Source organism: Myotis lucifugus, unplaced genomic scaffold (genome assembly GCF_000147115.1).
Source record: "Myotis lucifugus unplaced genomic scaffold, Myoluc2.0 scaffold_21, whole genome shotgun sequence".
In the NCBI taxonomy this organism is placed as follows: Eukaryota; Metazoa; Chordata; class Mammalia; order Chiroptera; family Vespertilionidae; genus Myotis; species Myotis lucifugus.
The window spans coordinates 3,603,365-3,617,968 of NW_005871069.1; the positions used below are offsets into that span (position 1 = coordinate 3,603,365).

The following is a 14,604-nucleotide window of genomic DNA, read 5'->3' on the forward strand; positions in this document are numbered from 1 at the left end:
TCTTTACCACACTATTGTCTGTGTCCATGGGCTGTGCATATCTACACTAATAAAAGAGAAAGATGCAAATTGATCGTATCCTCACAACGCCCACCAGCCAATCAGGAGTGAGTATGCAAATTAACTCAACAAAGCTGGTGGGTTAATTTGCATACACAGGCACTGCGTGGCCAGGGGCAGCGGGGCGGGGGATGCTTGTGTCGTCGCCATGGCTATGATGCAGGCATTCTGCACCGCCCCAGCCACTCTGGGCCTCTGGGCAGTGTGGGAAGGTGGAAAGGCGGCTCCAGGCTGGAGCAATGGCAGTGTCGGCAGCCAGGGGAAGGAAGGCCCATTCTTTTTTTTTTTTTTGTATTGATTTTTTACAGAAAGGAAGGGAGAGGAATAGAGAGTTAGAAACATTGATGAGAGAGAAACATCGATCAGCTGCCTCCTGCATACCCCCTACTGGGGATGTGTCTACAACCAAGGTACATGCCCTTGACCGGAATTGAACCTGAGACCCTTCAGTCTGCAGACCGACGCTCTATCCACTGAGCCAAACCGATTAGGGCAGGAAGGCCCACTCTTGCATGAATCTTTGTACATCGGGCCTCTAGTTTATAATAATAAAAGGGTAATATGCTAATTAGACCGAATGTCCTTCTGGATGAAGCCAGGGCCGGACCGAAGCCCAGGTCCCGGTTGCCTGGCGGCAGCGGCTGAAAGGAAGCAGCCCGGGTCCTGGGTGCAGGAGGGAAGCCGGTGCCGGCAGCTGGGGGAAGGAAGGCCTACTCTTGCATGAATTTTTGTGCATTGGGCCTCTAGTATGCATATAAGTTCCCCCGATAATCTCTCCCCAACCATCCCTGCCTTCCCTCTGAAATTCGTCAGTCTGTTCCATGCTTCTTTGTCTCTGGATCTATTTTATTCATTAAATTCCACATATGACTGAGATCATGTGATCTTATCTTTCTCTGACTGGCTTATTTCATTTAGCATAATACTCGTCAGGTCCATCTATGCTGTTGCAAAGGGTAAGAGTTCCTTCTTTTTTACTGCCACATAGTATTCCATTGTGTAAATGTATCACAGCTCTTTTATCCACTCCTCTGCTGATGGGCACTTGGGCTGTTTCCAAATCTTAGCTATTGTAAATAAATGCTATTATAAACATAGGAGTGCATATATTCTTTCTGATTGCTGTCTTGGGTTTCTTAGGATATATTCCTTTTTTAGATTATAAAATTCAAGAATTTTTATTAAATATTTTATCTTTACAAAAGAATGGATCTTATGTAGATATAAGAATAATAAAATGAACATGTGCACCCACCACCAAGCTGAAGAAATGAAGCGTCATTTCAGACCCCTTCATGCCTGCTCATTTGTTTGCATCACCCTCCTTTCCCTATGGACTCTGTTGTACTTTGCAGTTTTTAAACTGTACTTTGTTCCATATTACCTGTTTTTTTACTTTTAAAGAGCATAAATGGGATCATCTGGTATGTCTTTTTCTATACTTTCTTTTTCTACTCAATATTGTTTTTGCTATTCATGTTGCTGTATGGTGGTTATACTAATTTATAAAGTGAGCTAGAGTGTATCTTCTTCTTTCTTCTTTATAGTCAACTGTATGTGTATTGGATTTCACCTATTTTGCCTACATTTTCAAATTAGGCCTAATACTAGTATTTTTTATAGTAGTTTCATATTATTTCAATCTCACTGCATTTGAAGTTCTGACCCACATTTATACTTGCTTGCTTGCTTAATATTTTCAGTCTTTTCTTGATCATTCCTGCCAGAATCTTTTCAAGAACCAACTCTTAGTTTTACTGTTCTCTCTTTATATATATATATTTTTTTTTCTGTTGTAGTAATTTTGGTGCTTAGCTTGATTGTGTGTGTTTTTTAATAACTCATTGATTCCATACCTTTCTGACTTTTTAATACTAACATTTAAGACTATGAATTTCCCTTTATCTCTCTAGCTAAGTTCTACATGTTAACATATGGTATTTTAATTTTTTAGTTTTGTATTTTCTAATTTTAATTTCATGAGTTGTTTTTTTACACACAACATATGTGATTTTAAATTTTCAAATTGGGAGAGGAATCTTTTCCATATTGGGAATTAGTTTTCTTTATTACAGATTTCTAACTTAATGGTTCTGAGGTCAGAAAATAGGTTTGTAATAACTTTGTTGAAACTTGCTTTGCAGGATACATGGTGAGCTTTCTTAAATATTCTACCTTCTTGAAAAGATTATGTCCTTCAGTTTTGAATGCCACATTCCATATATGTCCATGAAGTCAATTTTGTGAATTGTGTTGTTGAATCTTCTGTATCCATTCCTTTCCTTTGTTTACAGTATTTTGGTCTTTAATCTGTTGATGACTAGAAAGCATGTATGAAAATTTTTCTTTGGCTACTTTTTAGATATTTTCTTTGTCTCCAGCATTCTGAAGTCACCATAATGTATCTCTTGATATGAGTATTACTTTTTTGCCGTTTTTCCCTTGACTCTGATTTATACCTTTAATCAATTCTGATAAATTCTCAGCCATTACCTCTTAATATTTTCTCTATTAACTCTTTTCTCCTTCAAGATCTCCTATTGGATATTTATTAGATCTCTCGCTTTATTCTCCATCTCTCATATTTTTATTTTATGTATTTCCCCTCATCTTTAATTCTATGAAATGATTAGGAATCATTTTTAAAGTTCTCTCTTCTTGTTCATTTCTCCTCAATTATGTCTAAGCTTGCTGAAACTTACTGTCTTTTGATATTTCAGTTTTTCATTTTCAGAAACTCTTTTTCATTTTTGTTGCTAAGTGATAGAAAATTATTGACTTACTCTGGAAGGGTATAATTTCAAACATCAGTGTAGCACAGTGATTTTTAACTAGTGTGCCACAGAATTTTTAAAATATGCAGTAGCAGAGTAGTCAGAGGCTCTGACCTCTTTTCCCTTAGATCAGCGGTTCTCAACCTGTGGGTCGCGACCCCTTTGGGGGTCGAACGACCCTTTCACAGGGGTCGCCTAAATACATCCTGCATATCAGATATTTACATTACGATTCATAACAGTAGCAAAATTACAGTTATGAAGTAGCAACGAAAATAACTTTATGGTTGGGGGTCACCACAACATGAGGAACTGTATTAAAGGGTCGCGGCATTAGGAAGGTTGAGAACCACTGCCTTAGATTGTCAAATAAAAAAATTACAAGAGTCAACACAATAGCCGTTCAGTGTGACTGAATCAAAATTATATCTATTTTTTTGTTAGTTTGGCAAAAAATATATTTTTTTTTGGTTGTGCCTCAGGATTTTAGCAGTTAGTTTATGTGTTCCATGAGATGGAAAAGATTGAAAATCGCTGGTATGGGAGATGGTGGTATGGCAGTAAAGTTCTTTCCAGTGTCCTTCAGATTGTTCTGTGTAAGTGGCCAAGTAAAATACAGTGTATAGTAAAAAAAGACTATCCCTTTATCCCTTCCTTAAAAGGAGAAGATTGAAGCAATCAGTAAAGTCTAATTAATGGGATATAAGGTAGTTAGCTTGATTATAAAAAATTCACAGAAAAAAGTTTTGGGAATGATGATAAAGATTAATAGTAAGTCACCAGGTTAGAATCTCAGTAGAAGGTAAAGGAAGTGAGAAATGATGGTGTTCACTAACAAGTCATAGAAACATCGCCTGTTATTTTGTTTCAGAGTAAGAATATATTCTGTTTTATCCAGTTTTCTTTTTTGTTGTTGTTTTAATAGTGCCACCTCTATTCAGGATTAAGAGTTTATTTTTTAAATTAATTATTTACTTGGTATTTAGTTTGTCCAAATTTGATAAGTTATGGTTCAATAACATAAAGGAATGTCAGTTTGCATCTGCCTCACCATCCACTTGCAATGAATTAAAAGTAGATTAATTTGATTAAACCTAGTAATTCAAATTCACTTAGATGGAAGTTCTGATTAGAGTTTGATGAGTTAGTTTATTTCTATAGAGATGGCTCAGTTAAATGTACTCATCTTTGAAAACAAACAGTTTTGTTATCTATTTTTCCTTTCTCAGAAACATACTTTATTTTAAAAAGCATTTTTACAAAAAATTTTTTTGAAATAGTAAATTAAAAAATGTAAGTTTGGAATATTGAAATAAATCAAAATAATGATTTTACTGTGTTAACTATTTTGAGTTGAAGACAACTGTGTAGAAATGGAGGAAGTATGACATCTACTTGGTAGATGTTTGCTTTCCAGGACCTGTCCACTGTGAGCAGTTGCTCAATACAGGTCGGGCATGTGGTAGAAGAGTACCTTGACAGATGTTCTGCTAAAGAAGTTATTGGAGTTAGTTATTACAGGTATTACTTGTTCCCACATCTAAAATATGGCCTTCTAATATAGTCTGTATTTTTCTAAGTTATTGGCAACTGTCTGAAGTACTTTAGAAGGTGCTGCCCAGTTTTAATATGTAGGAATTTAGTGAGTACAGCTGTTTCTGAGTACATAATTATTGAATTAGCACCCCTCCTTTTTTTCTTTAGATAATTGCCCTGTTTTGGTTACAGTCATCTGGCCTACACGGATAGCATGCTCTCAGGCATCACCTTCCCTGTGAAGCCTTTACAGTCCTCTTAGTAGTGCCCCTTAAACACTCTCTGTATGTATCTCTAATAGCCGTATTTTTAACATGTAGTTTTATGAATGTTTGTCTTTCTTTTCTGTTAGACAGTGATCTCCTTGACAGGATTTTTTCATTTTGCTTCCATCCGTCACTGTCTGGAGATGCTTTAATAATGGATGGTCCTTACCCTTGCATTTCAAGTTGGGTCAAGCACACTTAGTTAACACTTGGAGTGCAGGTGAATTTCCCGCCAAAATATAAGATGGCTCTGTCTTTTGGTTTTGTTCCATCCACCAAAAGGGTGGATTACAAACAAATATTTGGTAATACGCAGTTACAATCGGCCCGAGTTTACACGTTTCCCGCACTCCACCGCAAATCTATATGAACCGAGTTAAAGACGGCTCCCGCGGAGTACGCGCAATTCACACGAGCCGACTTAACTCGTTTCCCGCACTCCAAGTGTTAACATCTGTGTTCATAGCTGGTTTGAACAGGGTATTAGTGAAAACAAGGCACTTGAAATAATAATAATAATAATAATAATAATAAATAATAATAATAATAATTGCTGCTAGCATTTATTATGTACACATTTGCTACACAAGTTTTATAAATTATCTTTTTATATTCTCACAACAAAATTATTGACTTTATTCCTGCCTTGTCACAAATTATGCTGTCACTCCACTCTCTGTTTTATTTGTCTAGTATCTGTCTACTCATCCATTTCTTTTCAAACATTTTTTACAAATATTGAAGTATAATTTATATGGAGTAAAACAGGCAAATCTCCAGTGTATAGATTGGTGACTTTTTACACATATATACCTCTGAGTATCCACCACCCAGATCAAGAGATAAAAATTTCCCTCATGCCCCATTCCAGTCAATAGGACTATCTCACCACTATTCTAATTTCTGTGGGCATAGATTTTTTTTGGCCAGTTCTTCAACTGAATATAAAATGCAACTATACAGTTTGTATGTCGCCTTTTGTGTCTGGCTGCTTTTGTTCCAACTTAATACTTTCTGAGATTCACTGAAGTTGTGTGTCTCTCAGTGATTTTATTTTATTGCTGAGTTTGTATAACCAAATTTTGTTTATCATTCTCATAATACTGGACATTGGATTGTTGGAATTGTAGGTTTAATGAATGTAGGTGGTGTGAACATTGCTATAAAATCTTTTTGTGAACATTTGTACTCTCTTATCATGGATACAGTAATTCCCCATTCAACTGCAGTTTCACTTTCCATAGTTTTAGTCCTATGAACAAGCATGGAATGAAAATATTAAATGGAGAATTCCAGATAAACAATTCATGTTTTATTTATTTACTTATGTATTTATTAGTTATTTTTTATTATTTTTTTTGTTTGTTAATCCTCACCCTAGGATATTTTTTCCATTGATTTTTAGAGAGAGTTGAAGGGAGAGGGAGAGAGAGAGGGAAGGAAGGAGGGAGAGAAACATTAATGAGAGAGAGGCACATGGATTGGTTGCCTCTCCCATGTGCCCCTACCTGGGCTGGGGATTATTGAACTTGCAACCCAGGTACATGCCCTTGACTGGGAATTGAACCAAAACCCTTTGGAGAGTGCGCCCGTGCTTTAACCACTTAGAAACATCAGCCAGGGCAACAATTCATGTTTTAAATTGCGTACTGTTTTGAGCAGCATAATGAAATCTCTTTCTGTTCTGTTCCATCCCTCCCTGGGATGTGAATAATCCCTTTGTCCAGAGTAACCACACTGTCCATGTAGTACAATTAGGTATTTTGTGAGAGAGAGAGACCAGATCACACTCACATAACTTTTATTACAGTACTGTATATTGTTATAATTGTTCTATTTTATTATTAGCTATTGTTGTTCATCTCTTACTGTTCCCAGTTTACAAGTTAAACTTTATCATATGTATATATTTATAGAAAAAAATATTGTGAATAGGGTTTGATATCCAGGGTTTCTGGCATCCATGGGGAGTCCTGAAATGTATCCCTGCTGATAAAGGAGGTTCTTTATATACCTAGAAGTGGGATTGCTAGTCAGGGAATAAGTTGATTAGAAACCAAATTGTTTTCCAAGAATTGTTTTCTTATTTTACACTCAGCCAGCAATGTATGAGTCTTCCAGGTGCTCCACATCTTCACCGACAATGTTACCTTTCTTATGTTAGTCAGTCTCATTGCTTTCATTGACTGTCCCTGATAAAAGTAATGATTTTAAGCATCTTATATATGCAGATATCCATTTTTAGATATCTTCTTTTGCTTACTCATTTTTTAATTGGGTTGTTCACCTTTCTATGAGTGATTTTTTGAATTCTGTAAATGAATTCTTTGTCAGGTGTCTATTTTTTCTCCCAGCCTGTAGCTTGCTATTCTGTTCTTATAATGGTATCTTTTGAGTAGAAATTTTTAATTTTGATGAGACCCAGTTTGTCAGTTTGTTAAATGTTTAATGCCTTTCATATCCTGTCAAAATCCTTGTCGGCCTCAATGTCTTGAATATTTTTTTCCCAGGGGCTTTGTGGTTTTAGTTGTTATATTCTGGTCTATGATTTATCTTTTACTAAGTATTGCATTTTGTTCATTATCATTGTGTTAATTATGCATATATTATTATAGGTTTATAGTATGTCTTGAAAAGACAGTTCAACTTCTTTTCTGATATTTTTTTCTTACTGTGTTGCATGGACTAGTACCTCCATTATAATCTTGTATATAAGTGGGAGAAGGGGCATTTATCGAGTCCTTTTTTTTTCACCTGTTAAAATAATTCCACCTCTCTCTAATGTATCCTTTTTATTTATTTATAGATTCAATTTTCCAGCATTTTGTTAGGATGTTTATGTCTTTGTTCATGGGGTTTTGTTTATTGGTCTGTAATTTTCTTTGCTTACAGTATTCTTGACAGTTTTTTATATCAGGGTTTTGCTGGCCTCATCAAACAAAATAGGAAACATTCTCAGGCTCTGGTCTATAGTAAAGTTTGCATGTGATAATTTCTTCCTTAAATGCTTGGTAGAATTCACCAGTGAAACATCTGGTCCTGAAGTTCTCCTCATATGAGAGCATCCTATATAATAAAAGGGTAATATGCAAATTGACCCTAAGGGTGGAATGACCTGGAACGACCACTATGATGCGCACTGACCACCAGAGGGCAGACATTCAATGCAGGAGCTGCCCCCTGGTGGTCAGTGCACTCCCACAGGGGGACCTCTGCTCAGCCACAAGCCGGGCTGATGGCTGCTAGCACAGCGGTGATGGCGGGAACCTCTCCCACCTCCTCGGCAGCTCTAAAGATGTCCAGCTGACAGTTTAGGTCTGCTCCCTGCAGGAAACAGACCTAAGCCATCAATCAGACATCCCCCAAGGGCTCCCGGGCTGCCAGAGGGATGTCTGACTGCCAGCTTAGGCCCCGTCCTCTAGGGAGTGGGCCTAAGCTGGCAGGTGAACATCCCCTGAGTGGTCCCAGACTGTGAGAGGGACTCCCCGGAGTGCACGAATTTTCATGCACCGGACCTCTAGTTTGAAATAATGGACTCTATTAGAGTATATAGGAATACTTGTGCCATTTTTAGAAGATTGTGTTTTTCAGGAGTTTGTCAATTTCCTCTGTGTTGACAGATTACATAAAACTATAATATCCCTTTCAAAAGCCTATTTTTGGCATTGTTGGTTTTCTCATATTAATCTTTTTAAAAATTTAATTGATTTCTGGTCTTATTTTTAATTATTACTTATACTTTTTTGAGTTCAGTTTTCTTTCTAGCTATGAAGGTAAAAGATAAAAATATTAATTTTGATTTTTTTTCTTTTAAATCTTTCTGAGGGATATGTTTTTGGCGATAAAACCCATTGCTTTACCTCTGTCGCACAGATTTTGATATGTTGTATTTTCATTGTCATTGTAGCTTCTTATTAATATTTCCTTTTTGGATGCCTCTCCTCTTTCAAGAATTAGCACTTGTATCATTCCCAGAATATCTCCAATCATCATTTAAGTTTTTGTTTCTAAATATTAGAGAAAAAGAGGGACGAAGGAGGCTGGAAGGGAGCTCAAGGTTCATTCCTTACTACATTTTCCTCAATTGTTCATCCTTCTCAGTCTGATATATTTGCTTTTGGGTGAGAGCCCTTTCTTAGGTTACATGGGTGATATATTCTTTGAATCTTCACATATTCAAAAATAAGTTTCTTGGACTCTGTTAGTGAATGATATCTTAGCTAAATATAGGACTCTTGGGTTGCATTTCTTTTATTCCTGTAGATATTATTCCAGTGATTTCAGGTTCCAATGTTGCATCTGAGAAAAGCCGATAACAGACTGATTTTTTTCTCTTGTAGGTAAATTATTTGTTTTAATCTGGAAGCCTAAAAGAGTTTCTCTTTTTATTATTTTAGAAAATTGGTACTTTTAATAGTATTTGCCTAGCTGTGTCTTTACAGTCTAGCCTGGAAGTCAGCAAACCTATTCAGATAATTATTACCTCTTCTCTAACTGCTCATAGTTCTCTACTTAATTCTTTTTTCTTTTTCTTTTTTGTATATTAGAGCTCTTGGATCTATCTTCTAAGTCTCTTCCTTCATAATATCCACCTCTTTACATTTTTACTCTCTGCTTTGAAGTACTTAATTGCACTTAATTTCAATCTTAGTAGTGACCAGCAACTTCATCAATTAACCTAGTCAGCTGATGAAATCATGTATTTTATCTTCATGAAGTCTTTTTTATATTATACTTTAACCTCCTTAAGGATTTTCAGTATTTTTCTAAGTTCAAGTGGTTGCTTTTCTCTCCTACAGCTGAATTCCCTGCTTGGCAGATATTCTCATTTGTAGCTGCAAGACTCACTAGCTGTGTGCTTGTTTTTCAACATTAACTTCTTGAAGTTCAGGTGTTTTGTTGGAAAGAAGCTTGTGTTTCGTGGGTCAGTGGTGTGGAAGCAGCTAGACCGCCAGTCCACTGAAGAGGAACCTAGGCCCAGACTCTTCACTTTCCACCCTTAGTGCTCCATACACCCACTGTAACTGCTTGGCCTCTTGGGTACCAGTGAGACTTGGCACAGACTGGTCAGACGGATGCTCACTAACCTCCTCGCCCTGCTCCACTCCCACCGCCATCAGGAACTCCCAGTACACGTGGGCTGGACATTCTGTAAAAGACCTGTAGTCCACACATGGGGATTCATTCTTATTTTATTGAATAGTCATGCTAAGCGTGGTCTTTATTACTGAACATTAATAAAATAAAGATGTGATTTTTGTAGGAAAATTGATAAGTACTTTTAAAATATGCTGAAGTATTTTTAAATTTACATTATTTCCTTTTTTTCCACCCTCAAATGACAACTTATAATTACTTTTTATTATGTGTTTTTAGGTTAGCATGGCCTCATTGAAAGAATTAGACCAAAGACTGTTTGAAAATTACATTGAGTTGAAAGCAGATCCCATTGTTGGCTCCTTAGAACCTGGAATTTATGCAGGCTATTTTGATTGGAAAGACTGCCTGCCTCCAACAGGTAAATGGTTTCAAGTTATCCTAGTCCTCTAAAAATAGTCTAATCTGTCTAGAGTAATAAATATGGATATGCTTTTTATCGATTAAAATATGCTTAAAATGCTTTTTTTTTAATTCACATTTCTCATATTTACTAAAGGATTATAGTATGATTGTAACTTTTTATTAACTCCAGTGGTTCTCAACCTTCTGGCCCTTTAAATACAGTTCCTCATGTTGTGACCCAACCATAAAATTATTTTCGTTGCTACTTCATAACTCTAATGTTGCTACTGTTATGAATCGTAATGTAAATATCTGATATGCAGGATGGTCTTAGGCGACCCCTGTGAAAGGGTCGTTGGACCGCCAAAGGGGTCGCGACCCACAGGTTGAAAACCGTTGGCTTAAACCCATTTCTTGATAGTTTGGAGTTTATTACACTTTTTAGTTAATAACACTTAATGAATTATTCATTTTTAAATTCCAGAGAATAATTAATTAAACCTTATATTATTTGATCATTTTTAGTAATGCATACTTGCTTCTTACGATACTGCTTTATTACATAGATATAATAGACTTCAATAGTTATGCAATGACTTTGTGACCATCATCAAAAAATTTAGTTAAGAAATCTGGGCACTTCTACATAAGACCTAATTATTGGTACTAAAAGGTGAAGGATAGAAGGAAAATGTGTAGGAGTGAGATTAGCAAAGAAAATTGAACTGCAAGAGAATAACTGACACAGTTTCAATATTGTCTTTGTTATATCAAATGAAAGTCACATCCCTTTACCATATATACTTTAAAAATAACTATTGTTTCCTTTGCCAGTGTGGCTTAGTTGTTTGGAGCATTGTCCCATGCACCATAAGGTGGTGGGTTCAGTGCCTGGTTGGGGTACATACAGGAGGCAATCCATCGATGTTTCCCTCTCTCTCTCTTTCTTTCTCCCTTTCTCTAACTAGGATGTGGTGGTGCTGGGGTTCAGAGTTCAAATCCAGCAGGCCCTACCTAAAAGCGCTATGTTGTTAGGGTAGACAAAGAGCCCATTAACCTCCATTAAAAACCTACTAAGAAAAAGACAGATAACCTGGTAGAAGAAAAACTACAAATCATGAAATTCACAAAAGAACTAAAATGGCCAACACACTACTCCAAGAACGCAAATTAAAATTGCATTACATTGTCATTTTTAAAAACTCTCCAGTGGGCAAATGTTAAAAAACTTGATGATAGCTGCTTTTTGGCAAAAGCAACAAGAACTAAACTATCCCATCATCTTTCTAGGAGTGTAAATGGGCACAACTGTACACAAATACATACACATATGTGTGTATGTGTATGTGCATGCATGTATATGCTTATATAATTTACTTAAAAACTCTAAGAATTTATCTTAAGAAAAATATCAGACAAGTAAGCAAAGAAATATGTACAGTGATGTTTATTGAAGCATTGTTTTATATAAACAAAATCTAAAATACTACCTAAATGCTCATTAGTTAATGTGTTAAACAAATTATTATATATCTTTTAAATACTATGCAGCCTTTACAGTGGATGAGATGGACACACACTCCTTTATAATTCCTGAGATTGATACACACACACACACACACACACACACACAGATATTATTTATATATTTCTAGACAAATGCATTTATTATCCTCTCATTTTTAAAAAAGAATATATAATTTACAATGTATACAATTCCATAGAGTCATCATACTCATGAAAAAAAAGGTGCATTTAACACTAACTTATTTTCTTCATAGACACACACTTGATTTGACAGTTCAAAAATGACACCAGATAATCTAAATTTCAGTAAGTCATTTGACTGTTTTTCCTGATATGCTTTTGGAATTAGCATTGCTGGAATAATTACAGCCAGAGTATCTTAATGTTAGTCATAGGGAAGTCTCTAGTTATTGCAAGATTTTTTTTTAACAATGTTTAACATTTTATTAGTTATTTGAAAATGGAGGAGTAAAAACTGTTGCCAAATTTATGAAGATAAATCTAGTAAGGTTAGCTTATCTAGCCCCATTTTACACTTACATTATACTTACAGAGTTTCTATGATGCTTTTGTATAAGCCTGTGATGGAATATTCTAAAATTAGTGACAGAATTTAGCGTTCTTTATTAATTAGTACTACCACTGAATCAAAAATAGAAACTTCAGAGAAATTCTGGTCTCCAGAAAGGGTGGAAGAACCTGTATCAGGCAGGCTAACCCTTCCATAGTTAAAAATTTAAGCACTAGAGAGTCCTAGAAAGTAAACAGAAACTGGAAGGAATGCTTCAACCTTTGAAGGAGGTGAACCTGGACTGGCCCAGATCTGTCTGTATATAGCTATCACCTTACGGCTCCCTCTAGTCTGCAGGAGCTGGTGATTACTACTCCAGCAGAAAGTCACAGACTTGTGCTGTAAGGAATGCTGGCCAAAGAAAGTAATAGTAGGGGAAACTTACATCTAAAGGAAGAAATGAAATCACCTGAAATGTGAATATGTGGGTAAATATAAAAGGTAAACTTCGTTATTTTTTATTTCTAGTTTCTTTTAAAAGAATCATTTGTTTGATGTGAGAAAAATCCCTAAAATTTACTAAATTAAATTCACACGAAAAACCTTTCTTTGTAGAGAACTCCAAGTCCAGATAGTTTTATTAGTGAATTCTATGAAACATTTAAGGAAAATTAATACCAGTTTTACGACAACTTTATCAGAAAACCTTTTTTTTTTTTTTAGGACACTCCAAGTTCAGATAGCTTTACTCATAAATTTTATGAAGCATTTAAGGAATATATACCAATTTTACACAAACTATCAGAAAATATAGGAGAAAGAAACACATTCAGTCTCATTTTATAAAGCCGGCATAGCCCCAAACCAAAAATCTGACAAGGGCATTACAAGGAGAGAAAATTACAGCCTAGTGAATCAAATAAAGCAATATTATCTGTACTGTACTCCACATACATTATGACCAAGTAAGGTTTATCTCAGGCATGCACAGTTAGTGAAACATTTGAAAATCAATCACTATACTAACAACCTTATAGTCATCTTAGTAGGTTCAGAGACATCACCTAACAAAATTCAACATTCATTCATGAGAAAATAATACAAAAAAAGTGTTTTCACTCCAAGACATTATTTATGTAGACAGTCCTAAAGAATCTACCAAACTACTCTCAGAATCAATATACAAAAACCAATTATATATATAATACAACAGCAAAAATTAGAAAATAAGCTCATAAGAATTTCATTTGCGTTAATACATACACAATTAGGAATAAAGAGACATTTAAGACTTATTTACTGGAAATTACTGCTGAATGAAATTAAATGGGGATATGCCATGTTTTTCTATTCAAAGTCTTGATATTGTTAAGAATATTGAGACTTCCAAGAATATCACTTCTCCCAAATTGATCCATAGATTCAGTACATTCCCAATTAAAACCTCAACAAGATTTTTTATAGAAATTGTAAGATGATTGTAAAATCTGTTTAGAAAAGTTTAAGGAATTTATATATCTAAAACAATCTTAAAAAATAGGAAAGTTGTCATACTCACATTAATTGACTTCAAGACTTTAAAGCTACTGGAATAATTGATAATATGGTATTAGCATAAGGATAAACAAATAGATCCATGAAACAGAATAGAAAATATTAAATAGACGCATACAAGCATAGTTGATTTTTGACAAAGACACCAAGACATTCCCATGGGGAAAGGAAGTCTTTTCAACAGATATACTGGAATAAGTATCTATACTAATAGAAGGGTAATATGCTATTTAGACCAGATGTCTTCCGGACATCCATCCGGACAAAGCCACAGCGGCTGCGAGGGCTGAGGGCCTGCGGCCCAGGAGAGGGAGAAAAGCCGCCTGCCCCACGGTCCTGGACACCAGCACCTGCTGCTGCGGCCTGGGAGAGGGAGAAAAGCTGCCTGCCCCGCGGTCTTGGGTGCCCGTGGCTGCGGCCCAGGTAAAGCCGCCCACTCATGGTCCTGGGAGCCTGTGGCCTACCCAGGCAAAGCCACCCGCCCATGGTCCTCTGTAGCTGCAGCTGGCCCAGATGCCTGCTGCCGGCCAGAGGGAGGGAAGCCCGGTTCCCGGGTGCCTGCGGCTGGCCAGAGGAAGGAATCCTGGGTCCCGGGGGCGGGGCTGAGGCAGAGGCGATTAGGGGCGATCAGGCCAGCAGTTAGGGGTGATCAGGCAGGCAGAGGTGGTTAGGGGCGATCAGGCAGGCAGGCGAGTGGTTAGGAGCCAGCAGTCCTGGATTGGGCCTAAACCAGCAGTCGGACATCCCCTGAGGGGTCCAGATTGGAGAGGGTGCAGGCCGGGCTGAGGAACACCCCCCCTCCCCATGCACGAATTTTGTGCACCGGGCCTCTATTATAAATATATGAACAATCATTTCACAAAAGAAGATACAT

At 36.5% G+C, this 14,604-nt stretch overlaps 1 protein-coding gene across 12 annotated transcripts in view; it reads left to right on the forward strand.

Annotated features, from left to right (window-relative positions):
* Window positions 1–14,604, forward strand: part of EXOC2 (exocyst complex component 2) — a 237,385-nt gene that overhangs the window by 174,322 nt on the left and 48,459 nt on the right. For 11 of the 12 annotated variants that reach the window (XR_002828487.1, XR_002828488.1, XM_023751403.1 and 8 more), the window contains one exon: window positions 10,013–10,154. Coding sequence is in view for 10 of the 12 variants with exons in the window: in XM_023751403.1 (XP_023607171.1) it covers window positions 10,013–10,154 (142 nt within the window). In the remaining 2 variants the exon portion in view is untranslated. Of the gene's footprint in view, window positions 1–10,012; window positions 10,155–11,106; window positions 11,263–14,604 lie in introns of those variants that run through there. The other variant, XM_006085717.3, reaches the window with a different exon arrangement.